Here is a 27,689-nt window from a genome sequence, read left to right on the forward strand (position 1 = left end):
TAAGATGAGATTTCTGAAGGAATCATTCTTCTTTCTTTCTTGCAGTTGTGTCTTACCTACTGACAAACCTTGAGACTAGCTGTGTTGGATTATAGACAAGCATCCGAGCCACTTTCCCTTCCTTTTATATTTCACTGGTTTTCAGGCATGAGCACAGATATTTATGCAGGGTTGGTGATCAAGCCAGAAAAAAGGACATCTACTGCAAAGAAAATATTTTTTATTATTTGGCCTGAATAGTGCAAAAAATGGCAGCTTCTCTAGTGAATAGTCACAGAAGCTGAATAGCGGCGTGTCATGCGCTCAAAACACCGAGCAGAGCAGCCTGAACCATGATTTTCACTAATAATTGGCAACGCTATGTATAGAATGTATTTTTGTATAATATAAAAAAAGCGCTCTGTTTACATGATCAGTCTCTTTTTTTATTATTTGAAAAGCTAAGCTTGAAATATATAAAAACAAAAAAATGTCAAAAATATTCAATCATCTAAACATTAACTTTTACACACATTTGACAATGTATTCTTGTATATTCATACTTTTTTATGGAAAAAAAATACCCACATTGGGTATTAGATAGATATGGATGTATTTGGTATTATTCTGTATTCTGCAAACATTTTAAGTTTTATCCAAGTTTGGCTTCAGCCTCAAATCTCCAATTCGGTAGACCCCTGTTTTATTATTATTGTTGTTCAGTCAAGTTCACTTGACTTAAACGGTCTGAAATGTACAGAGCCCCTAAGAGGACATGACAAAAAAAAAGTAGTTTTGCGAGATCTCGCAATACTGTGATGTTCTGGGTTTATGCTACTGTTCCTTGAAGAGTTCAATAGAGACAAGTGAGTGAGGGTGGAGCGATAGGCTGCGCTGGGGGTGAGAGAGAGTTCTGTTTTTTGGAAGTTGTTGAGGAGAGCGAGGAGCTGCAATTGTTTCTGTTTTCTGCAGACCACTACACAGTGTTGAGTGAAATAAAAGAAGAAACTAAACGACGGAACGGCTGTTTTTGTCTACTACCAGCAGACGCTACAATACTTTTGCAACATCCCACGGCGTTCGAATGTATTGATTCTGCTGCGAGAAGTAGAGGAGTCACGGAGGATGACCAAAACCATGCTTGCGACAAAGCACGGACTATATTTCTTCATATTTTAGTCCAATTTCGAAATAAAATTCAATGAAACTTTCCCATGGATGCTGACTCGCTATTGCTATGGTGGTTTGATCAGGAAGTTGTTACGACGTCACTTGAAACTACTATTGCGAGATCTCGCAAAAGTATTGCGAGATTTTTTGCGAGATCTCGCAAAACTTCTCTCTTTTTTTTTTTTGCTCCATGTCCCCTTACGGGCTCCGTAGAAATGTGATCTCCTAAAACACTAAATGCAGTCTAAAAGACTGAAGTAATGAAGTGTTTATTGAACTGTAAAAACTGGAGGAAACTTGAATTAATTTTGTGTAATTATAGTTTGAAACTATCAGAATTCATGTGTCATATTGAGAGCTGCGGTGTGGCATGTCTCACTGTTTGGCTTTACAGAGTTTACACTGCATGGATTCTTCCAACATCCTCTTCCCCACTGTCTGACAATGGCCTTGATATTAGCCATTTGTCACCATGTCCCCAACACTTTGTCAGAAATGAGTAATGACACTTCTCAATATAGCATTGGGAGCGAAAAAGGGCAGAAAAGACAAGGACGTGACTTTGCCTTTTCAGTAACTTTGCTCCCAAATCCCAAAAGCCCCTGCTTTCATATATGCGCGCGCACGGACACAAAAAATACAACACAATAAACTTTCATAATTTTCAGAGACATAACAAACGAGGCAATAATATTAAAATCATGAAAATGTTATTTAATGTGTTTCATCCTAATGTCTAAATGACTATGTTTTACCATCAATGATCACATACTTTCATGCGTTCCTAATGTTGCTGTTCACCAATACATCCACCAGGGGGAGCAGCTCAGAGTGTTACAAGTTTGACAAGGACAAACTCCAAAACCAACATGGTCACAGTGGAATAAGAATTTGTGCCATTGTTACGTCTTCTTTCACAGACCTAGATGGTAGCCATAATGGGTAGAAGTAGTAGTAGTAACAGCAACACTGCTCTGTTTGGTCCGTATCCGTAAGCTTTGTGGAAACGTGCAGAAATACAGACAAAATGAACTTAGAGCATGGAGAAAAGTTTCCATTCGTATGCAGATCCATATGTAAATCACATGGATACCATATCTATATGGGCCTTTACACTGGAAGTGGGAGCTTGGCATTATGTCACAGCCGAGGTCAGCACTTTCCAGTTAAGTCAGAAAACAAGATAACTACGTCCATTTTAGCTAAGTGTGTGCCTTGTCTGGAGATTCGGAACTCGATAAGCACATGCTCCCTTTGCAACTAGAAAACCTGTCGGATGCAGAAGACACACATTTGCAGATATTAATTCCAAACATCTACTTCCAGTTTACAGTCGAGATTGCGTTCTCCTGTTGGTGAGGTTTCTTCGTCTTGGAATTCTGGGCGATGTAACCAGTGTTCGGAGTACAACTGGAACAAACCCCTGGTTCCTGTGGTTTAACATGGGGACCAAAACAGGAGTTAGCTGCTAATAAGATGCTAAAACTCATTGAGGAACTGAGTGGGAAAAGTTTAGAAGAACCAAAGGATTTTATAAGTTTGAAATATACAAAAGAGAGAGAGAGATAAAATTGGAATGTCATGTTTTATATAAGGTTGTAGTGAAATATCCCTTTGACCGTTTCTTGTCAACAACAACAATCTGTTGTGATCTTTCCGCATGAGTCCATACAAAGTATGTATTCATGAAACAGGACACAACATGACATTCCTCCACTTCCCCAAGATGGTGCACTGCTTCCCATTATTGATCCTACAACACCCTTTCTATATCCGAATGACACTCTTTTAGTGTCTTCGCATCACATCATTAACTTCCAGATCTATGCTCAAGTGCACCGGCTGGAGTTCTTAAACACCTCAATTTTCCTTCACCCACTCTTCCACAGTTCAGTGGAGAGATTAAGCCGGCAGAGTAATGCATCTTCAACCTAACCCCTGTCAGATGAACCCACAGCTGCCCTCTAAAAATACCTTTAGAGAACTCTCCTTAAATATTTCACACAGCTGGGTCTCCATTGTTGCAGTGCAGTTGTTGTGCTTATCCCCAGCTTTCAAACTGAGGCTGGATTTTAACAAGTGATGCCCACAGACTCAACAGATCATATTCCAGACCACTGACAAAAACAGGCTCTGGTCATCGCTCAATTCTCTGCAATCGTCTGTTGAACAGCCCCATGTCCAGCACGTCCATTTGTCATTGCCTGACATTTTCGGGAGGTCATCCACCAGTGGCTTTGATGCGAGTGGCCATTACTGAGACCACTCGGTGTGTCTTTAATTTGTTCTGGTCCAGGTCTGTTATGATTGCTGTTTTAGCGTGCGGTCAGCTGACCTTTGTTTGAGGCACTGGGGGTGCTGTCGGAGGTGCGAGGGCTCAACAGAAGTGTTGCCCTCTTCGCCTCAGCGTTGGCACTGCGCTGTAAACAAATGCTTTTGTTTTCCTCACTTACCTGTTCTTCTTTGCCCATTCTGACAAGAGGTGATGCCAAAGCACAGTCACCCGGGATCTGTAGACAGAGCAGAACTGGCCTTGTTTACGTTCAAACACAATTGTCAATAAACTCTCCCTGGCTGTGCTATAAATGATGAAGGACAAAAGAGTCAATCTGCATTGCAAATGTGGAAACGCACCTCTCCCTCCCACCCATACCAAAGATGTGTTGTCATTTTAAGCAGAGGACCGTGACTGAGCATGCGGCCGTGTTGTTCTTTCTTCGATTGTGTCTGGTGGTGGTGCAGTATTCGAATCGAAGGGTCCTGCAAAATTGCTTCTAACCTGATTATAAAATAAAAATGGCATTAAAAATGGAGTTCCATTGAAAGAATCAATAATGGGTGGTGACTCCAGCGAGAAATAAAAACACAGAGAAGGTGAATGGCTCCAAATTGTCCTCTGAAATGAATGTGCAAGTTTGGTGGATTGCCCACCACCCAACACACTTTTACCTCTGGAAGATGGATAGATTTAAAAAATAAACATTCAGAAAGTAAATACGTGAAAAAAGTAAACACTTCAGAGGATGAAATCCTGAAAATTTAATTTGGAGTTCCAGGCAGCTAAGTATTTTCTAACCAGTAACATATACATTAAAGCAAAGGAAGTAAAATGACTGCGACCAAAAATACTGAGATTGACGTTTGAACACCGGAGCTGTGAGTCACAGGCACCAGCTCACAGAAGAGAAGGGTTGCTACTTTAATTTCTCAGTAGATAATTGAAGCTGAGGTTCTTATTTTGACCTTTGTAAGACTTTTTTTTTTTCCTTTACTAGGTTGGAAGCTCATGATTATCATTTTCCCCTCGAACTCGGCTTATAAACGTTTAGCGAGAACAGTGCTGTGCTGCGGGGAGAGATTTAATTGTACATCCGGACACTTGAGAAATGTGCTGAAAGCCAAATCAAGTGTTGAATTTTTTTTTTTCCTCTTAGCAAAATCTCCAGATTGAAATACACCAGAAACATACGAAGAATCACACAGTTGCACAGTGGGCGATGCAGCACGGTTGACACTCATGGCAACGTCGGAAACACTGCATGTTGAATCAGTTCTCTTTTGTTTCTGCAGCTTAAGTGGCTCACCTCTGTGCCTATGCTAAATTATGAAACCTGCAATTCTTCTTTCAAGGTGAATTGCTTTTGTTGCAATGAATATACAATTTGCTAACTTCTAAATGGTGAGAGTAGGATTGTGATAAATCAGCCCCTGACTATAACTAGCAGTAGGAGCTTAAAAAAAAAAAAAGACATAATGTTGAGACGTTCCTAAATCAAATACTATTTTAATTTTTATTCAATACAAGCGTTTTGATTTTTCGACTTAGTAAAAAAATCTCAGAAGTAGATCTAGTTTATTCAAATAAAAGCAATGACCTAAATCTCAGAAGAAAGCAAAAGTATATTTCACTTGTAATTCCTCTGCTGTGGCTCTTTACAATGAGCTTTTGAATCTTTCCTATGTGCTGTGCATTCTTCACTCATATAAAGTGAAAGTTTCATGATCCGTCTTGTTTCATAATGCTGTGTTTTCTATTCATTGTATGTGTAAGTCGCTGTGGAATGCTGTTGAGATGTCATGAAAAACGTGGGCTGCGATGCCGAAGCGGCTGAAAACTAATAAAAAAAGACAGTGGGTGGTTATTTGGGGACACACTTTCACGAGCGTGGTGATGTGTGTGTGTGTGTTTGCGAATGCATTGTCTCATCTAGGCTCGTGTCCAGGTGTTACCGTGTTGTCCTTCCCAGTAGGTTATCACCTTCATGTTAGCTGCCAGCTTTCCAGCTTCTTGTTGTTTTGGTGACAGTCTGCATTTTCATCAACACTGAATCAGAAGGGCTCAGTCCAGACCTGAAAATAGTGAGGACACTTTAAAGGCAAGAGTTTAGAGAAGTCTTCATGAAAAAATATGGCTGGAAGTATTTCATAATCCCCCACTGTCTTGGAGAAACAATGGATTGCAACTTCAGCCCGACTGTTTTGAGTTTGTGTCTAGCTGAAGAATAAGAGTTTTTAGCTGAAAACAAGTCTTGAGGAGCCAAGAAAGACAACATTGCTGGGGATGTTTTGGACATTTCCCTATTTTCAGTCACAATTATTTGGTTTTAGTTACCATTTTGAATAATCTAAGGACAAAATCCAAATTACAGCGGAACCCGATCAAGGCTGAGCCAAGCCATCCTCACCCCCTTGGTGTAATATAACGTCGTAGGGAAAGTGTCCTATACTGAAGACATCCTTCAGTGTTGCGCGTTGACACATGAGGTTAGAGGCCAAGGGACGGCGCTCCATCCTTTGTATGTGTAACAATGTGTCAATAGCTATTTAAAGCCCATCAAAAGGCTGTGCGGTCTAGTCATGGCGACTTTCGGTACATCACTAAAGAGGAGAGTCAGGTGAGGTGTAATATATAGCAGCTGATATCCACTGTGATTCAGTGAAAACAGCTTCCGTACGGTATGTCTCCATGTTCCTCATGCACCACGCAGACCCCCATTCAGAATGCTATATGAAAGTTAAAACTTTTTTTTTCTTTCTCCCTCATCAGTATTGCACACAAACGTCCACTTTCTCCGACATCAGTATATTACGCCGTGGGACTGAGGATGAGTTGTGAACAACATTTAAAAATTTAGGATTTTTTCAAACCTACTACTATCATTAGACATTCTAACATCACAGTCCTCTCGGGGTTTTGAGGTAAGACAAGTGATTATATGTGGTCATCAGATCATTGCTATTCTTTCTACCTACTACTTTTTTTTTGCTCTGTTCCTGTTACGTTCTCGCACTCCAGAAATAACAAAAATCGCCAGCTGGTCTTGCATCTTCCGTTGGCATCACGCCACTGTATATCATTGTCCCACAAATAACTGAAAAATCCCTCCCTGAAGTCTCGACATATTCTCGTGTCTGACACTTTCTCTAGTTTCCAGTAAAAAGCTCGCCTCAGAATTATGAAGAAGTAGATGATATAATGCAGTACTAGTCAATTGAGCCTTTTAAAAGTCTGGTAATATATTCTTCTATCATTTTGCAGGACATCCTGGGTCTTGGGCCAAGCCGGATGAACCGATCAAAGAGGGCCCTGCTGGTCCCTCCCATGATCGTGACAGAGAACCAGAGACCCCCCTTCCCTCGGATCATTGGCAGGGTAAGGAGGAAATCGTCACATATGATGGTATCCAAACACAAGGCTTTTTTTTTCCAAAGTATTAAACAGCAGTTGGACCATGATTTGGCAGGACTTCGGTGAGGGGGCTGCATTATGTTTTAAGTGGAAATATATTTCAAGGAAAATGAATAATTCTGTTTTGAATATGACTTTAAAATCTGCATCGCAGGTCCAGAGTTTGGATTTTAGTGGATTTAAATGTATTCCAGCAGCTGGTGACTTTCCTCACCTTTCATTGGATAGGTGAACTCTGGCTGAACTCTGGCTGTCAGGAAAGCGCTACAGGTGCCTCAAAACAAAAGAAAACTTCTGCCATAAACACAACAGAATATCAGGGTGATTCAAGGCACTGCATTTGTTATTATCTTTAACATTAACGCCAATATTTCTAACATTGTTAGATGGGATGAATGACGCGTTTTTAACTTATGAATGTGTGGCTACAGCTATTTCATTGTAGTCTATATGCAATGACAATAAAAGCATTGTGATACCCTGCGAGATTGTCAACCACTGCAATCCAACCAGATCTATTCTCTCACAACTGGACATTTTGAATGTATATATATATATATATATATATATATATATATATATATATATATATGGCATTTGAAACATTGTTCAGGTGATTAAAATGGAAAAGCAAGTTGTCGGCACTGTGTCTGAACATTTTGAAAATTCCTACAAAAGAGTAGCAGTCTCCAACCTCTCCAAAAGTAAATCATCTCTTCTTTGTCCTTTATACATTTACAGAATATTTAATTCCACTTTTCAGTTCTTCTGCTGACAGACAGCCGGATAAGTGTCCGATCACGATGTAGAAGGCAGAGTAAATAAAACTGAAATGACATGGAGGGAAAATGAATAGAAGTTTGAAGAGGTACTTAAGTGGGCAGGTGCAACCGTGAGATGGATGGAAGCAGAGCATCTGCTGGAATGAGAAGTGCTGAATGAAGTCAGACAGATACTGAGGTTTGCAGTCGTGAATAGCAGTTGAAATTCTTTGTTTAAATGGTAGCCAGCAGAGTAGTTGCCGGATCGATACGTGAAATCTTAGATGGTGTTGTCAGCGGAAGGTGAGCACATTTAACAGTCATAAGAAAAAAACATGAGGCTTGTGACCCCCAAAGTCGGGATCCTGTGCTCTCACTGACTCAACCCGAATAACTGTGCCCCATTGCCAAAAGTGCCTCTTTGAAGGAAGGTAACCATTCACTGCACAACCTATAGGTTGTCAGATAGAGGTGCATCTACTATATATTTATACAGCACAATGTTAAAAAACATTCGCATTGCAGTGTCCCCCCATAAGACATGAGCTTATATTCATGCCACACAAACATTTCTGGTTGGATTTAATTTTATGCTTGCAGTTCTAAATTAATCAAACAACTTTCATGCTGACTGGTTTCATTCAACACAAGGCATGTTCTTTATCCCTGAGGAGCTCATCTTTAATCCGTCGCCACAGTAGTTTTGTGAATGAAACTTTGACACCAAGACACACTTCCATCAAAATTTCAAACTACTGTAGTTTGTTTTGTCGCATCTGTACGTATAAAACTGCCAACTTAACTGTCAAGTGAGAATAACAGCAAAAGAAGAGGAGAAGAAAACCTCGCAGTGACCTTAAATGCTATGTTTCGTTTGCCCTATAGCTATGACAAACCTTGTGCAAGCACAGGATTCCTCAGTCAAATGAAGTATTTCAAACGAGAAGTTCCGGCCCACATATTTAACGCTTTTAAGAGAACCCCATGATCAGGTCATGTTTACACCGTGGCGCAGCATGTCATTGGAGATGGAGAACAGTTCTAGCCACAGGTAAATCCACCTGATTCCTCACAGCGCACGCTCTCCGTTGGACGCCGTCTATTTTAGCAGCACGCTTCGATCTGCCCACGTTACATAGCTTTGATGTATTTCTGCGTGTCAAGCCGTTTTGTTCTGGATAACACTGGGCACTAAAAGATCAACCACATCCCTCGGTGCCCCGAGAGACAAACGTGAAAATATATCCCATCCTGAGCCCAGCACATAATGGATAATTGCACCCTGGAGAGCACAATCATCGCACTCTCCCTGGATCCAAGTTCATCCCAACTCCAGATTCAACATGCCTGCGATGCCTCTCAGCCGCTGGAGGACAGTAGACGGCGTGGAGTCTGCTTTCTACTTTTAGAGGGATTGATAAAATCCAAGGGAGACTGCATAGTGAAATCCTCTGAGGAATGTAGGAAAAGAAAAGGCTGATAGGTTCGGTCCACGTGGTACTGCATTTATCTCTTTATGCATTGAACCCACCGTAGATTTAACTAAATTGTCATCTCCCGAGAGGAAAAAAAAGACATCACGAATAACTTGTCATGTCCTTCATCCTTCCCGTACGGTGCTCGTACTTCAATCTTCCTCACAAGTCGAATGACTATCCAGACTAATATGGGCTCTCTCACCCACCAGAAGCAATATATCGGTCGCAGTCGTTTTCCACACCAATAGCTTGCTTTTTCTTGCACAAGCAGTCGCTTTCAAGAGGCAACCATTCCATTTCCATGCTTCCTCTTTCTCACCTGGAGATGAGCAGTGAGAAGAAGCAAGGCCGTTTTAGCTATGACTTCAATTTGACACCCAAGCTTTCGCATGTTTCGTATGTGTTAATAGGATTCAGGGAGGTTGGTTTTTCCGTCTGGAATGGCATCATCACTTGGAAAAGAGCAACAAATCAACATTATTGACCTTAGCAGACGCTAAATAAAGCCACCGATCTGTCAGAAAAGTTGCCAGCCATTTGAAAAAGCCACATTTTTATAACAGATGCTGCAGCACTGCCTGACTTTGTGCATTTTTGTATGACATTTATGATACATTTAAAGGCAGAAATCCAGTGATAAATGAGGGGCAACACATGAACTGCTGTCTGTTTCACACCTCCTGTCTCGTTGAGGAGATATTTGGAAACACAGGTCTCCTGGTTGCCCTCCCATGAGGGTCTTCAGCCAGCTCATAACAACTCACAAAGCAACTGGAGTAATTACACTGTTTAAATGTTTTCCCTGGTCTATCCCACTCCACTCACTGCTAACAGGCCCCATCTTGGAACGTGCAGAGCATCGAAGCTTGCCAAGATTTTGTCCAAATTCTTTGAAATCAAAGTCCGCTTTTAAGCTTTTGGCATTCCCACCTACAGTTTTACCTATGAAGACCAAATACACATGGTCAAATTCTAGTTGAACACATTGTTCCTATCCCTTTTTTTGCATGTGATAATCTTCAGGTCAGTGCAGTGACCATATTTAATGTGCTTCTGTTCTTCAAACCACATGCTATTCGGTCCAAGGAAGTGTTGTTGTTGTGAAATAAATGAAGTGTGGAGAACAATTTACTGCTGAAAGTGATCTGTTTCCATCCTGCTGTTTCTCATTAACATTTACCCAACACTCCGGTATTGAACATTCACACTGTGCATTAAGTGGACTGGTCTTGATGCAGAACTGCTCAGTAGAGCAACAAAGATTGTCAATATATCATGTTCAATTGGCAACCCATTAGTGTAGCCAAACGCTTTCTCTTTGCCATGTGCTGCTGTCTCTAAAAGCATGATAATTCTTCCACCATGTAAGTAGTGGTGAGCCATAGACACCAAAGTCATCTCGATTGCCTTTTATAAGAACATTTCTATGGATTCCATTGCTCACATAAAACAGCTATAATACATGCTGTCATGGCTGCTGCGATCCTGTGGTGGTCTCACAAAGGGAGCAGCTTTTTTTATCCAGCCCTCAAGGTCTGTGTGAACCTATGAAATAAACATACTGTGTCAGTGTTTTTCCAATATTATTTTCGTGCATTTATTAAACATTCTAGTTTATTTTCCAAATTTTGTTTACAAATGTGTCATTTAACATTATGTATTTCCCCCCATAGATTGTTGGTGATCCTAGTTCAAAATCTTGAAGCCAAAATAATATTTTCTGCAGATACATTTTTTTGTTCTGAAATAAATACATTTTCCTTATTAAACGTGTCTGTTTTGCATTTGTTTTCACACATCTTTAAACCCTGTATAAAATGTTAATAAGAATATTGTGGACTATTTCGTTCAACTTGTTTCCGCATGTCGAGTCTGTTTTTGATTTACAGACCCTCAGTTCAACTCCTTTCCCAGGAGCCAGACATCACCCGGGTCAGTGACCTGAGCCCAAGTCTATCGACCCTGAGTAGTTACACTGTAGAGATCTGCGATGATAAACACGGGTTGAAATGAAAACATTCATCCATTCTCTTCAGCTTGCTGTCATAATGGGGGTGCAGGGTCTCAGCCCGTCCCAGCTGTGTGAGGCAAGATCACTACCATAGTAGAGCACAGATGTATACTGTTTGGGATGAGCAGTTAGCCTGTTTGTGGTTGGACTGTATGGAGCAAGAGAACAGGTCCCAGCGATGACACAGGTTCTAGCCAGACCTTTTGAAGTTAAAAGGTTGGAGGCCTTCACTTACTTGTATACACACTAAATGCAACTGTGTACTCCTAATTGTGTTGCAAAACAACACTGCACCTCCTGTCATCTTCATGCAGCATCACATGCCCCACCGTCTTTCATGTCTGCTTGGCTGATAATGAGAGCTGATAGGAAGAGGTGCCATCCGTCCTCCCACTCTCACAGAGGGAGACGGAGTCAGCAGAGACGATGCCACTGGTGGCATGTTTTTATACCAGGCTGTGTGTGAGTTCATGCTGCCGACTAATGCAGTTGTGTTCGGAGACCTTCTCTCGGCGCTCTAAACTTGTGCTGCCACTTTCTCTCCTGCCGCAGTCACTTCATTTATCTTGGCGATTTACATCTTCTGGTCACACCTGCGCATCTTTTTCACCAGCCTCCCTGGCTTTCCTGGGAGCCGAGCCATCTGTGAATGCAACTGATGTTTCGACATCGTTGTTTGATTTTCCGCATCTGACCCAGTTTGTCACACTCAGCAGGTGCCTGCTGACACTGTGATTACGGCTCAGAAATATCCGTCCTCGGAGGCAGCTGTTGCATCTACGCCGGTCGTCGGGGATAATCTATGATCACAGGTTTGCTTGCTGGCCTTGTGCATCGTCTGCTTTGAGCGCAGAGATGAAATGCAGGAGTCAAATGGTCAATTCTGATGAAGAGTGTGCACTCAGTGATGCTGTGATGAAGACGTGTACTTGAGGTCCATCACATCAATCTGAACTTTATTAAACCTCCATGAATGAAGGAAACAAAAACACATCCAACTTGCTTGAAAGTGATTTATAGTTGAAGACAAGATCATGATGCAGCAACCCGAAACCCTTTTTTTTTTAGTAAAATATATCGGAGAAGGTCACAAATGAAACAAAAAAACCTGCAAATTATTGTGTATATTGAAGAAATGTAAGTTTAAAATAGCGTTAATGGTACTGACTCAACAATCAGTGCAGAGCATTTCAGCGCAAAAAACATCAAAAACCAGCAAAAACCATCTTATCAGGTGGTGTCAATTCAAAGGCAAGCAACCAACCGAGCTGTGCAAAGAGAGCTGCTCACACTATGTTCTTCCACTGTCATTTACCTTCAGGTGAGGCTGAGCCCTCACATGCAGCACTGCAGTCACACAACAGACGCCATTACAGTCATGGACTTTCCATTCATTTACTCTTTTTTGAGTTTTCACAAATTTATGGAAACACTAGTTATTCATACAGAAGGCCGGAAATTCGCAAATAGTTTTTTTAGGCTTGGAGGAGGAGGATTTGTCTGCTTCTTGATAAAAGGAAGTTATGACATTTTGTTACAGCCACAGGTTCTGTGGATAAATGACTGGTTGTCATGACATGCCTATCAGTGATGGTCCAAAAAATGGCAGCGGACGATAAAGTAATGTATGTTTGGGGCAACGAAGAAACAGGAATTAGGAATCTGTCCATCTTCAGTTATTGACCGTCAGTCCAATGTGTTTGCTATGTGGGAGTGAGATGCCCTCTGATGATGTCATCTCACAGCGCACACTTTAACACAAAATAACAAATGGGAACAAGCATAAAGTCACATTTTCTTTTCATATTTTTCACTTAATTCACTATAAAAATGTTGAAACATTTGGATGGAAACTTGACTACTGGTCTAAAAGTGCTTTATTTCTCAAGTATCTAGGAGTTTTTGCAACTAGAGAGAAAAAAAGATGAAGCAAAAAGTGGACAAAAAACAAAATAAAAACACAAAATGTTCAAATGACTCCAACGCTCTCACAAAAGACAATGATATTGACAGAGCCCTTGCTGCTTTATATGCAGAAGTAAAGATGTACTGTCAAATATTACTTGAGTAAAAGAAAGGTAAAAGTTGAAAGTGCATCTTCGTTAATGGAACCATAATATGGAAAAGTATTCAGCTATTTATTGGATCATTCAACAATCCAGCACAATTAGATTTAACAAGGAGAGTTTTGTGCTCACTCAGTATCATCAGATGGACAAAAGTGTGTGTAAAACAGTCATCACTGAGTAAGGTTTCAACAACAAAGATCTACGGCAGTACAACCACTCTAATGGGAGAAACTGCACTCAGATGCTTGAACTTGCTGGTTCTCCTCAAGTCTTATTCATCGCTGTCTTTATATCACGAAACACTGTGGAGACATGTTGTGGAACAAATGCACAGATCATTGCCATATGTAGTGGAGCATGAAGTTTTAGGTACCCGAAAAATAATGTACTCAAGTACACTCAAAAACTATACTAAGCACAGTGAAGTGACATTTGTACTTTATTACTCTTCACCGCCACTTTACATACTGTGACCTGGTCGAGTCAGTAATACAAATTAGGCTCGAAAACATTTAGTCTTAGTTCAAATGTACTGAATCCACTTGAAGTGTTTAATGCTGAAACCCGTCACTGGTCCTGTCAGGCTAAGAGTCGCTCAGCGTACACCATGGGGCGGGAAGCTCTCTGTTTTTATGCGAAAAAAACTCTCCATGCATCAAAATTCCTGCAGCGATGAATGTGTCCCGTAGCCTTTGTCCAGAGAGGCAGACAGGAGAGCCGTCTGTGGGATTACTGTTATTAATCCGAGCTTTGAGTCTGGTGGTTTGGTGGACAGAAACAGTTTCAACTGGCAAAACCCATTGACTCAAAACACCACTCACGCTCATTGTCCACTATTTATTGTGTCATACGGTAGGATTTATATTGACATGATCCTTTTCTATAAGTGTTGCCTCTTTCCATTTTTTTCCGTTTTTTTTTCCATTTTATTACAATAATGCAATGCTTTTTAGGTGCAGTTGTCTAACTCTTTATGTGCCATATAAAACCACCCCACTGTTTTTACAACACCTTGTTATCATTACCTCGCGCTTCATTTGCACCTCCATGGAGGTGACGTTCTTGTCGGCAGTCTGTCTTTCTGTCAACACATGAAGTAACTGTCAACACTTGAATGATCAGGAAATCTTCATAATGAGACCAGGAACTTACCAGTTTTGATCCATTGTTCCATCTGAATTTAAGAATGTTTTGGAGGAATCATTATTGTATTATTATGTAGAGTTTTTTTTTTTTTTACTTGCTACACTGACCACCCTCTTGTCTGCCTCATCAATCTTTTATATTCATATGTTCATGTGTACGTATGTCAGTCTTTCTTCATCCAACGTTCTCCGAGGTGCAGGACTTACAACGTGAGGTATCACGTATAGCGCTTTCCTGAGCTGTTTGTTGACTCCTGAGTTCACATCATCTGTAAAATGAGAGCTGCAGACACAAGGTGGGAGATGATGAAGGTGAAAGATTTGGTGAGTGCTGGGCAAAAAAGGGAAAAGGCAGAGGCAATCGACTCTATGGTGAAGAGAAAAGAGGGAGAAGATGAAGCAGGACACGAGAATAAGTGGCAGACGGTCTACACGGGCTCAAGCATCATCTGCCATGGACCGGTAGCACTGCACTCTCATCTCGCATGCTCTTTCAAGTGAGAAAGTAGAAAGGCCTTCATTTTAAGAACCATCCTCATGAAACATGTGTCCCGCCCTTTTATAAAAGGTGACCTGATGGAAACCCTCAGATCATCAAGTTTAGAGCATTAGGTTTTTGCTCCTTTTCATGAAAACCCAAAGCAGTAGAGCATCAGCGCCATCTTTCCCTCACTTGTGAACAAAAACCCTCCTCTGATGGCTGAGTTAATCGATATTTTATTGGAACTTTCTAATTTCCCAGCTTCACATCTCAAATGTGAAAACAGTTATTGTTCATGCTGAAATTCATTTATGTTTTTCTTGTCTTTTTTTCCCTATGAAATCTGCTCCGTCCTTCTGCGTCGTACCTGTTGACGTCCACCAAAGTCGCATGTAAGTGTCTTCGGTTCTTATGCAGCAGAATCACAGAACTGTGATGACTTGCTGACTTTTAGACAAAATCATCAAGCGATCTTTTATGAACACATTATAAATGTTAATGCTGTCCTGTGTGTCAGTGTTGATTCCTTTCATTGAAATATTATTCAGAATTAAGGCACTTAGCCTCATCCTGTTGCATGCATTTGCACAACTTAGGATCAAAGATGTCTGCCTGGTGTGTATCCTGCAGGTGATTTCATCAGACAGGTCAAGGAACCATATCTTCCGACTGACAGGACCCGGTGCTGACCAGCATCCCAGAGGTCTCTTCACCATTGACATAGACACAGGAGACGTGTCAGTCAGCCGCTCACTGGACCGAGAGGCCATTGACTCCTACCAGGTCGGTGCCTGCTGTGCATGTGTGTGGAGGGATTTATGTGCGTGTGTCACCAGGGCAGGACTTTGGTATCAAGTGGTGTATATGTTTTCTGACACCTTCCCTGGCTTTACTCTCCTCCTTAAAGATGACTAGACATACAGCACCACCAATATAGGTACAGGACACCCCAAAACTAGGTAACTTTTTTGGATACAACAATATAAATTGACTTAATTTTGACTTGTCTTTCAACATTATTTTAAGATTGTGATCAAAATATTCACAGATTCCACTTCATATTTTGATGCAGGAGAAAGGCTTGGCGTGTTGTGAGTGTGCATGAATTCGCACATACTCTTCCCAGTCATCCTGTTCTCATCCCCTTCAGCCAGCGCTGACTGAAGATGCCTAAAATATTCAAAGCCAGACTGGGGAAGTAATCTCTTCATCTGGCCCTCGGTCCTCCCTGGTTTGAATCCCTTGAACCGACCCGACTGACGCCTGTCTAGATACGGCAGCTGAGGCTTTTCTCCAAGGCTCTGGCGCACCTCCGGCCGCCCCCTCTAGAGGGGAGATGAGTTAGCCACACACTTAGGGAAGTCACTTCACAGCTATTATTCATATGCTTTAGTCATGGCCAAAATCATGGCCAGTATCGCAGGTAGGGAGAGAAATGTAAAGGAGAATTGAGTGCGTGGCCTTCCTGCTTCCTTCCTTCCGCCGGCGTACTCAGGTATTATCTCCATATCACAGAGACATCAAAAGGCTCTTCTCTTTCAATAAACAAAAGCAAAAATGGAATACACTGTAATGTTTTTCAAAAAGCCTCTATTTTCGAAACATACCTATAGTCAAAAGAGACCTAAAAATCCATCCTACTTCTCAGTTTGACCTGCAAACCAAAAGCCGCTCCACATTTGCTTTCTCAATTTCTCAATTCTCAACTTTCTTAATGTTGTTATGATGCCATAAACATGAGCTGAAGACAGACTGTTTACATTGCTTTGAGGAAAAACAGAGACACGGCAACTTATTGAAGCAACTTACTGGTGGGTAAACAACTTCAGTATGGGCGTGCTGCTCGCCACTGAAATTCAAACAGTGACTGATGTGTAAACAAGGACGGAGAAAAGCACTTACTGGAACATCAGCTGCAGCTAAATGCCTTAAATGTGTGATGCATGGGACATATTTTTCAAACTATAATTGCTGACAGTAATGGGCCTTTTTTGTGATATTAATGGGCAGTCAGTAGAGTCTTAAAGAGAAAAGAGAAACGATTCTTGAAGCTCACGAGACGTCAACGAGCAGTGCAAATGTTGTCAGTGTAAATACAAACATGCTGAGATCAACTGACCACATGTTCACAAGGACTTAATGTCAAACATTATCTGGTTATTATGCTTAATCAGGGTGAAAATGAATCTCAATGAGATGGAAAATGAAGAGAAAATGGCGAGGGAGGGGCCCAGGATCACAAGCCTAACACACTGCACATGCTAAACTGGCAGAGTCAGTGGGGGCGGAAGCACTTGAATTGGCCGTAGCTCTGTTAGGACAGAACATAAATGCAGGGCTTGCGTACATTGATAAAGGGCTCACCATCTGTGTTGTACTGTTGGTCAACATAGGAAGAAGCACAGCAAGATCGACATTGAGTGTGAAACAAAAGTGATGAGCAGCTACAACACAGTGTCAGTGCACCAGTATATATATATATATATATATATATATATATATATTAGGGGTGGGATTCGATTAAAAAAAACAAGAGGCCACATTTTTCAATTTGAATGAATTTGGTATATTACCGAATCAAATGATGGACCCATACATACATTTAAACAACAAAATATTTTTGAGTTTGACAATAGCACAAAAAATCACGATGGTGGCTATATTCAGGTTTTTATATCACCTTATTTATATATTCTTATTTCATAAGAATTTCAAATACATTATATATATATATATATATATATATAATATATATATATATATATATATATATATATATATATATATATATATATATATATATATATATATATATATATATATATATATATATATATATATATATATATATATAAAATTTCCATACTACTGATTTTTATTCATTTATTTATTTATTCATATTTGGGATATGTTATATTAGTTTTGGTAGCCAAGTCAGCGCATTTGTGCGTGTAGTACAACTTTCCACAGTTGAGTAGAAATCCTTGTTCCTTAAGATACATGGTTGATGTGTCCTGGGCCAGCAACTGAATTTCAAATCTTTATTTTATTCTTGGCCTCGACACAAAAAAATGCCTTTGCCATTTTATTTGGCTGCAATCTGTGACCTACAGAAGAAAGAGCCCTTTTGACAGCAGATCTAAAAGCAGCCATACTCTGCTGCCTATACTCTGCCTGTCAAGCTTCAGAGCAGGGTGACAAAGGATGGACTAGGGGGGAAAAACCAAACAGAAAAAAATCTGTCTCAACTGCAGAAAGGGCAAGCTGTGAGAGTTTATTTGGAATTTCAGATATTTAATATCTCAGATGTCGATAAAAACTGAAGGCTGTGCTGCCAATTTTCTCTGCTTGCCAAAAAGACCCAACATTTCTCCTTCAAACTTGCGCCCTGCAGGCGAGGAATCATGTACACCTCCTCGCACAGTCACCACTTCTATATGATTTATGCATCACATTCCCCTTGGATAGAGATTAAATATGAATAGTTTGATGAATGCACATTTTAATTCCCGTACCACTTATAATTAAAGGACATGCCAAAATCTGTGAATCCGTGAGCCATTCAGAGCAAACTGACTTTGACGTCAATATTCACGTGGTTTTCAAATGTTACTACAAGCATGGTCAAAAGTTCTTCAAATGCATATGAGCCGAGATTCATCTCAAGGTCCCTCTCTTAGCTCAGGAGGATGCAATAATGAAGCTCACAGAATCTGTCACATGGCCCCCAGCATTTGAGGTATTACACTGTAGTAGGGCATATTTCAAAATTTGGTGGGCACATTTGCATTAATTTAAATTTCCACCAACCAAATGATGCACAATCAGATGCCTGGCATCCTTGCAGCATCAGCTTCCTACTTCATCTCGTCGATAATCCTGCAATAATGCAGTGTAATAAGATTTAACTTGAATTTAAATTCTACCTCAGTGTGTTTTGCGGAATGCTGGAGCAAACCTTAGAAACGTCAATAAGCATTGACAGGTGGCATGTCAGTATTTAATGAAATGTGCTCACGTTTTTACCTTCAATGGTTGTGTGAACCCTTTCACCCACAGCCTGCTCCACAATACAGGATAAAACATTCTCTGTTCCTGGATTATTTGATGTGTATTTACATAAATACAATATCACATTTTCAAAATCTTCTTATAGTGAGATTATATTTGTGTTGATGGAGAAAAATATAAATAGTTTGCTGCATTGTAAAATACATCAATAATAAGTTGTCGGATTTATACAGATTAATCTTTTGCATGTGTTGGACTTGATGAACAAAGAACAGCCACAGTTTGTGTGACTATAATTTAAGTAGATCAAACTTTTGAAGGTGCTCTCCTTTAAATCTGAAATAAGGGGTTTGCAGTGCTGAGTTTGGTGAGACGCAAGGCACTTAGAGTCATGAAAATCACTGAATACATATTATGACACAAAAAACAATAAATACGTTTTCAATGTTTGAGGACTTGCGACGGCTCCCACGTTTTCCTTTAGGACGCCTGGTCACTGCAAGCGCCAGCCTGAACACACCGGCCCTGAGAGAGTGCGAGTGCTTTCATACAGGGGTTCTTAACCTTTCTGATCTCAGGCCCCACCTTTCCCAGATCAAACTGGCCCGAGGCCCATTCAATAGAACTGATTCATGACTCTTGATCAACAACCATATTTATCTACTTACACGTAAACAAACCAAAACGTTTTGTAGTGACATGAAACCATGTGCTCATCGCAAAGATATTTGTCATCCAAAAGTCCAACCAGCAGCAGAACCTGGTGCAAGTCATATTCATCATATTAACAAAAGAAAGAAAAAAAGAAAAAAAACACACTTGATGCAAACTGTTGAGAAAATGGGAAAAACTGAATAAAATTCTAAATAAAATAAATACAATAAAACCATGTCTAAATGTCATAAAATATATATATATATATATATATATATATATATATATATATATATATATATATATATATATATATATATATATATATATATATATATATATATATATATATATATATATATATATATATATATAAGTAAAATGTAAATGAAAATAAAATGTCGTAATGAATTTTCAAAACTGCTTCAATAGGTGCTTACATGAACAGTTCTTACTGTTGGAGGGGGTGACATCACTTTCTGTAACATTTTTTCTTTTCAAGATATTCTCCATAGTTGTTAACTGTCACAGATTTGCATCTGTCATGTCAATTCAGTGACACACTACTGCCACCATATGTGTCTCATGTGTTTAAAACTGTGCGTCTCGTTCCAAAGGTGTAAAAGAAAAAAACTCTAAGAGGCGTTCACAGCCCAACCCTGGGCCCCCTATGGTTAAGAACCATTGCTTTAATACACACACCAGAGATGGGAGGTCGGCATTCAACAAAATCTTTGAGAAAAATAACACAATACTTAAGCATGAACAAAGTAGGAAAAGGAAATTTGTGGTTGGTTAGTCTCTGCTGCCCATTAAAGGTTGAGCGCAAAAGTTGAGGTCTGCGATATGACGACATCAGATTGTGTAAAATTCTGTTGATGATCTGCCAAAGTGAGGAGATCACACGGATTGTCCTGGTCACATTCTACACACCTTAGATCGGTGGTGGTCAGTTGGTCAGAGGAATTGTTTCATCTCATTCAATGAGTCTCGCCTCTTATTTATTAGTGTTTTGACGCTTAAAATCCTGCTAAAACTACTGCGTTGCAGAAAGAAAATGGTCATTTCTTCACAGATATCTTAAGTTGAATTATACGTTTGTTTGTTTGTCATGTTTACATTATTTGCACGTTGGCTAAAATCTTGTTTTTTTACCTTTTTGTTTGAACATACAGAAATGGTTGGGTCGCACTCAGGAGAAACAAACTATTACAATAGTCTCAAATGATAAACATGTAAAACCATGATGAAATCGCAATTGTGATGTTATATTAAAATAAATAAATAAAAGGTATATTTGCCTTGTCACCCACGTCTTACTCTCAGCTGTACGTACAGGGTGAGTGAGCTGTGGAAATCAATATAGTTGATTTTTTGACATAGATTTCTAGATATAGATGTGATAATGATATTTCCTTCAACCCGAGTGGGAACAATATTCATTTAAACATAAATGAATACAACATTTTTTGCAGCAAAAGTGCTAACTGGGGACTCGCTATTTTGCCCCCAAAATCACAAGTGATCACAAATAAATGTTGGTTTATTTTCCTGCAATTTTTGAATGTCAAATTGATGAATACAATGCTGGTGCGCTAACAGAACTTTGAAAACCTGAACACGTATTTTAATCTTACTGTAGCTTCCTACTGCAAATGGCTAGTAAATATAATACAATAATGAAAGCTGCCTCCTGACACTGAACTACTTATTAAACATTTGTCTTCTACTCTCAAGATTAGTATTGTAATCATTTTATTTATTTATTTTTCTCTGAATTAGCAGGAGCCTGAGGCACAGACTGCTCAGATGCCTGTAGATTTACACTGGTTCTCAATATGAATTATTACAATGTTTCTCCCTGCGGGGCCTAAATATGATATCCCATCGACATTTAAATAGCAAATCAAAGCGAACCGTAAATTCTTGGTTTGAATGGTATTCTCAGCGCTGACTGTGTCCCTGCTGCACGTCTCACGTATGTGCACCCTGTGGTCACTTTATGTGTCCACAGTCCAATACAGGTGAAGATTGTTCAAATCCCTCTTCTGCTTTCTGCTTGGCTGGGTAGTAATTTCCTGGGCTTTGGAGAGCAGGATATGCTGCCCTGCACACGGGAAACAAGCTCACTGTGCTCTTAGTAGCTGTATGTGGGCAAGAGATAAAGAACAGACACACACATACATAGTGCGCCGTGGAGCCAACCTCCCTGTAAACAAACCTCAGGCCTCCACAACAGTTGGTACATGGAAGAAAACTAACCGCCCTGTGTGCCGCCAGGGCACATGCTGTTGTATCAGCTGATAAGAGTGATGATCATTTTAGCTTCTTCTTCTGAGTCAATTGAAGATGAATCACTGGCCATTTCCTGAAATTCTCTATAAATACCCTTGTATACAACATAGTAAAAGGAGAGCCATTGGCCTGACTCCAACCTACGTCTTTTATTCGCGTGACCTGCCGCCCGCAGCATCAAGATGTGCCATGGAAGAGAGAACACATGCTTCAATTCGAAACCGAATGTCTCAGCATGCAACGCTGAGGACTGACTTCTGCGTCGACACTGGACGCAAAAGTCCCCAAAAAAAACAAATAAATTCATTAATAAATACTGTCAATGCATATTTATTTATACATTTCTCTGCTGTGATGCATCGTAAATGGACCAACTACCAAATTTCAAACCATGTTTTCAGCGCCTTTGCTGTTACAGTTGCAGGAAAATAACTTTGCCTCCACTGTCTCTAAGGTAACACCTTCATGCACTGCGAACAAACCGCTCTGCCCCAACTCTGCACTTATCAGATTAAACAGTGAGTGCCCGGTTTCTCAATTTCTGGCATTACCTCAGCTAAATCAGCCTGTCGATCTCCGCTTGGGCTGCAACCTCTAATGCAGCCTCCACCAGTACAAATTTGGCTCCACTTAAAGCTGTGTACACAATGTCTCTTGCATCAACCACGAACACGGAAGGCCCCGACCTGGAAGAAAAACAATGTGAGAGAAACAACCGTGTTGTTGTGAGAAAAATATGGAAAAATATTCTTTAATTTACAGAATGCAAATGTGTGTCCTGGAAAGGTCTTTTTAAAATACTATATTTTCCTCACTATGAGCTGCTTCTTTTTTCTCTAATGTTTGAAAATATAGATTTTTACAGGCTAAAGAGTGTTTTGCTGCCTAGTCACATTAAAACAATGCAACCATAGGTGTTTACCTTAAAGTGTTCGAAATGCATTGTTTCCACCCGCACGTCTGCAGCTCCGCCCACAGAGCCCATCTCCTGCAGGACCAGAGACGAGAAGCAGCAACTGAGACCGGCTGTGGTGTCGGAACTTCGGACACGTGGGAAAAAACAGCACATTATGAGCACTTTCTTGTAAATAAAAGATTTAAGTTCAGAACATTGCTATTTTCATGAGTCAGTCTCGATGCTTGACCCTGTTTTGTGCAGTTTTAAGGCAGAGCACCACTGACCTTTCTACGATGCCAACAGCACCACAGGATCCGCGACCTGTAGACCAGGACACTATGTAGTCCGGAATTTGTGGTATTATATTTACTGCAGGGTTAGGATTGAATAAATACTACAAGAATTGTGCTTGTTTTGTTTATATAATAGTAGTAAGAACAAGGATCACAGTGAATATATTAGGTCTGACATGGACACCAGATGTGGAGCGAGAAGATGCCAAGGTTTGGAAGAAAGTGTATTTGAGAGAGCACTCATGTGGTGAGCTGAGACCATGTGGGAAGTACGGTGTAAAAGCAGGAGAGAAGAAAATGGATGTGACTAGGAAGGATGAGGCAGAGGTGAATTTTAGTCTGAACCCCTGACGGAAAATGCCAAGAAGATGCCAAGAAGAAGTCAAATCATTTTTTGGTATCGTGGCAGAATCAACTAAGAGAAACAAAAATATAATTTAATTCTTGAAATGTTATATATATATATACACTGAGGCTACTTAAAATTGGAGCAACCAAGATACATGCATTGACAAAAATGCACAATATTGAATTTTAAAATGCTGAAAATGTTTTTTTAACTGCCATTCATTGCATTTTTGTGCATTTTCAACAGCATTAAATGCCAACCCATCAGCCATCCACATCAAAACTCTTGTAATTGTGGCTGTTTTTTAAGTGCTTTATCATGCTCACGGGAAACCACCAGCTCAGCACAGAACAATTGCAGCCACAAATGATTTGCATATGAAATAAAAATACAATTTCTAAGTGTAAAAGCTTGATAAAACAGAGAGCTGTGGGTAAATATATTAACTAGAATTTTCACCTACCAGTAAATGAAAATCTATTTTATCATGCTGTGGTGACTTGCCTTTGATTTGTGCGCTGTCTCAAAAAATAGCTATATTTTTATTTTGTGTATTCGAGCAATAGATTATTTGAATCAGCAGCATTTCCATTTTGATGTGTCAGGGGTCCAAAAGGAGCAGGCTGAAGAATACACCATTTAACATCTGTAACTTAAAAAAAAAATGTGTTTGAATGAATAGGTTTGAATGTGTTCTGCTACAGTACATACACACCTTCTGGGAAATCTGCCCCTGTTGAGTCCACCATACAGTATATGTGTCTGAAGAGAGAGTGCAGACACGCAGACCAACTTTTCCAGCGGCCTTCCATCAGCACACTATCAGTGATGGACAAAAGGAGATTAAATTATAGCTCACCAGAGAAGGCCAAAGTTTTTGTGTCACGATACACCAGAGGAAGCTTTTGTGACTCTTTCAACACCTTTTCAGAATCACCTTTTCTTTTTTTTTTAATCTTGCCAGATGGCCAGCTGAACGAGAGATCTTTTCCATCATTCCTGTGAACTCCCCAACTCTTCTTGTTCAATCCTGCTTTCTTCAAAGACTATTTATATCTCCGTACCTGACATTCTCTGTGCGCCGTCTCTTTTGATGTAACCAGACACATTTTAGAAGGGAGGCTGATAAGAGAAGGTACTAAAGCTTTGCACCAAAAAAATCAAACAAACAAAAACACACTATAAACACACACTTTTTTGATAGTTTTCTTCAGTTAAAATACAAACTTAAATATAAAGTCCAGTTTGTTTTGTCCTAAAAGCGGCACAAAATAAATGTAATCTCTGAACCTTATGCTGTTATGTCAGTTGATATAGTGGCTTTAGTTCATGTGCTGTGCCTCAATTTATTAATATAACACAGGTTTTGTTTGCAGTCAAATTGGATGTGGATGTAAGCACATAAACAGGATTAAAATAAGCTTGTTCTGGTAGGTTACGGAGGGTTGTGCCCTCAGGACTGTTCCTGAGAAAATCATGAAAAATAAGTTATATTAAGATCCCTGTGATGTTCCTGTCTCTCGTAGTTCGGCGGCATCACCGTTCAAACCAGCGCTAAGGGGCTTCATTCTCGATTTTAGAGGAATTGTTTTGCCATCTTCCGAATTGTTTGATGTACATTCCTGCGGAAGACTTAAAAATAGCTGGAATTTTGAATCCTTGCATGCTGTGCAGTCAAGGTAAATCAATAGCACTGTGACAAGGACGTGCACAGATCGAGCCCTAGTGGTGCTCGTGGTGCTCTTTCCCTGCATGAGAAAAATGTCCCATTTGGAGCACTTTTCTTTCTTCTGTTTTTCATGTTTAGATCCCAAGAAAAAAAAGTTACCTTTACCAATCCATTCCACCAAATGTCAGAGGGTCCAACAGTTTCGCCTTCGGGCAACATCAGACTTGTAAACCTTTATTTGCACGGCCCCCTTTAGCCAGAGTATCGATGTAGGATACTTTTGGATTGTGCAATACAGTGTTAAAATACGGGAGGTTTAAAAAAAAAAAAAAAAAAAACTGACGCAAACTTGCAACCAATCTTTCCTTGGTGTTTTGCTCTGACTGCCATGCCTTAGCAAAGTTGCGCACAGCTCGACAGTTTTCTACTTTTAAGTTGAATATTTCAATGATTTGATGCATGTTCTGTCTGGTATTTTCAAATTGTCCAGCTAGTCCTGTGATGTTTGCTATATACGGACAGTATTCTTTGAAATCAATGTAAACATTTTCTTGGGTAAGAATTGAGCTGAAATGTCATTCGGGTTTAAGCATGTGGACTTTCCAGCTCTGTCCGTCACGACTTCAGTGACACAGATTTTCGCTTGCTCATGTTTCGTCTGTGTTAAGTAGCTGTGGTAACTGGGGAACCAACTAAATAGTTTGGTTAATGGACTCACTAATCGACTGCTAGCGTGTCCCCAGAGAAGCCCAAACATTAATTGAAATGTTCAGTGCTCGAGCATTCTTCTCAGCAGAACAGAATCTATGAGAATCTATCAGAATCTATACCAAACCAAGCTTCACAATAGCCTCGACAAGTTTTAAACTGAGCCCACTCTATGTCTCAATAGAGCACCAAGAAGCTACACTCTCACTCCTGGGGAACATGTTCTGATATATGTTCTGGTTCTTCCGGGTGGAGCACAGCCTGCTCAGAAAGAGTGAAACCCACGAGTACTTGGAAGTTGCTGGGGCCCTTTCACCTTGGAACTTTTACTGAGCACTTCCACAGAGATGTTAAGAAATGGAAAGGCAGGCAGGGCCCCTTTGAGTTCCTTACCACCACATGAGGCAGGACTACTTGAATGGCACAGGAGGAGATGAACGCTTTGTGAATGTGAAATGAGGGTTGCCTCTGCATGCATGACTCTGGACAATTTCTGCCCTCTTTTCCTATCCTGGACTGTGTCTAACACTGTGATCGTATTTCTTCCTCTTAAACTCTTCAACACAACTGGCACTGCTTTTGTGTGCAAAGAAAAAAACAAAAATTCCTGGGGGTCATTATCTCCATTTCTTCATTCAGCTGTTTTACAATGATGCCCACTCATCCTACTGAAGACCTAGGTCTTCCTCTGCTGGCAGCCTCCCAGGCTCTCTCCCTACCTGTCCATTGGACTAAAGACCATTTATGCTCCCTTTACGTGCAAATTTATACCCGTCTGATCCAAATGATGTTAGCGTCACTGATCATACACTTCCATTCTCTATGTTGGTAGTGCTGTTCACCAATGTATCCACCAGGGGGAGCAGCCCACAGTCAAAAGTTCATGACAATGACCCTAACCCTAACACCAAAACAAACATTGCAACTGTGGAAAGAGTATACATAATGTACCCTTGGCACAACTGAGGGAGACAGATGCAGCACTGTAAAAGGCGGTGGTCAGGGAGGCCATTAGTTATTTTGCAACTGGAGGACGGAGAATTTCCACCATTGTCATGTCTTCTACGTGTCGCATTAGAGCTAAATATTTGGTAGCAACAGCAGCACGGACCCCTGTATCTGGAGGTGCTCCTCCGTTTGGTCTGCATGTGTACTTTTATTGATAGAGCTTTTTTATGGATCAATTAGGAAAGTAATATGTGAAAAAAAAACAATCCTCACTTTGGCTTTGAAAATGCTTTTGTGCATCTTACCACATGTCAAATCTTCATCTATTCAGAGGTGGACTTGCCAGTATGTTTTGGGTGGCTGCTAGTGTGTTATGTCAGAATTATCTTGGGGTAAAATGAGAAGTGTGTAAAGCAGTGAAGGGGGCTTTTCCCAAGTGAGTCCAGTAGAGGTGAGCGTGGGGGTGTCTGTGTGAGTTGCCTTTGAGTTGTCATGTAACTTTGACGGCCTGTCTTCGGCTTATACACCACATCAAGGTCTCCCAGTTACATCACTAAAAGTTGTTTCAGGCAGGCGCCTCGTAACTCTCCTGAAATCTCTTCCTGCGAGACATTACTGCAGCCTCTTGTACCATGCTGATGGGTAATTGCGGAAAAAAAGTGGTTCCACTGTGCTTTTGTGACTCTATAACCTGGGGAAAAAATATTTCAGTAATATCTGAGTTTTTTCCCCTCCTTTCATAAAACGTTATTTCTACCTGCAGTTTTTATATGTTCATTCCGAAATGTCTTGCAAACCCAGTTTCAGTATCGCAAACTTGAAAAAGAATTATGACCTCACATCTGTTGTTGTTGTTATGAAGTAAAGATATTCTTCTGAAACAATGGCAGATTTGTCTCCAACATTTTGGCCTTGTTTTCGGATGTGCAATCTTATTAACCAACCAATGAAGTGCAGATCTATGTGCAAAGTTTCGACTGCACAAGCTGTTCTGTACACACAAATATGCATCTTAGTAAACCAGCTTGCTCACAGGCCATTTTTCTGTGACCAAACACAGGGACTGATGCGATTTGAGATC

General features: G+C 40.3%; 1 protein-coding gene across 1 annotated transcript in view; it reads left to right on the top strand.

Annotated features, from left to right (window-relative positions):
* cdh13 (cadherin 13, H-cadherin (heart)) overlaps window positions 1-27,689 on the top strand; it is a 290,131-nt gene that overhangs the window by 118,581 nt on the left and 143,861 nt on the right. The window contains exons 4-6 of the mRNA XM_053884926.1: window positions 6,689-6,802; window positions 15,170-15,175; window positions 15,414-15,566. Of these exons, the coding sequence (XP_053740901.1) occupies window positions 6,689-6,802; window positions 15,170-15,175; window positions 15,414-15,566 (273 nt within the window). The remainder of the gene's footprint in view (window positions 1-6,688; window positions 6,803-15,169; window positions 15,176-15,413; window positions 15,567-27,689) is intronic.

Source organism: Synchiropus splendidus, chromosome 14 (assembly GCF_027744825.2).
Source record: "Synchiropus splendidus isolate RoL2022-P1 chromosome 14, RoL_Sspl_1.0, whole genome shotgun sequence".
Lineage (NCBI taxonomy): Eukaryota > Metazoa > Chordata > Actinopteri > Syngnathiformes > Callionymidae > Synchiropus > Synchiropus splendidus.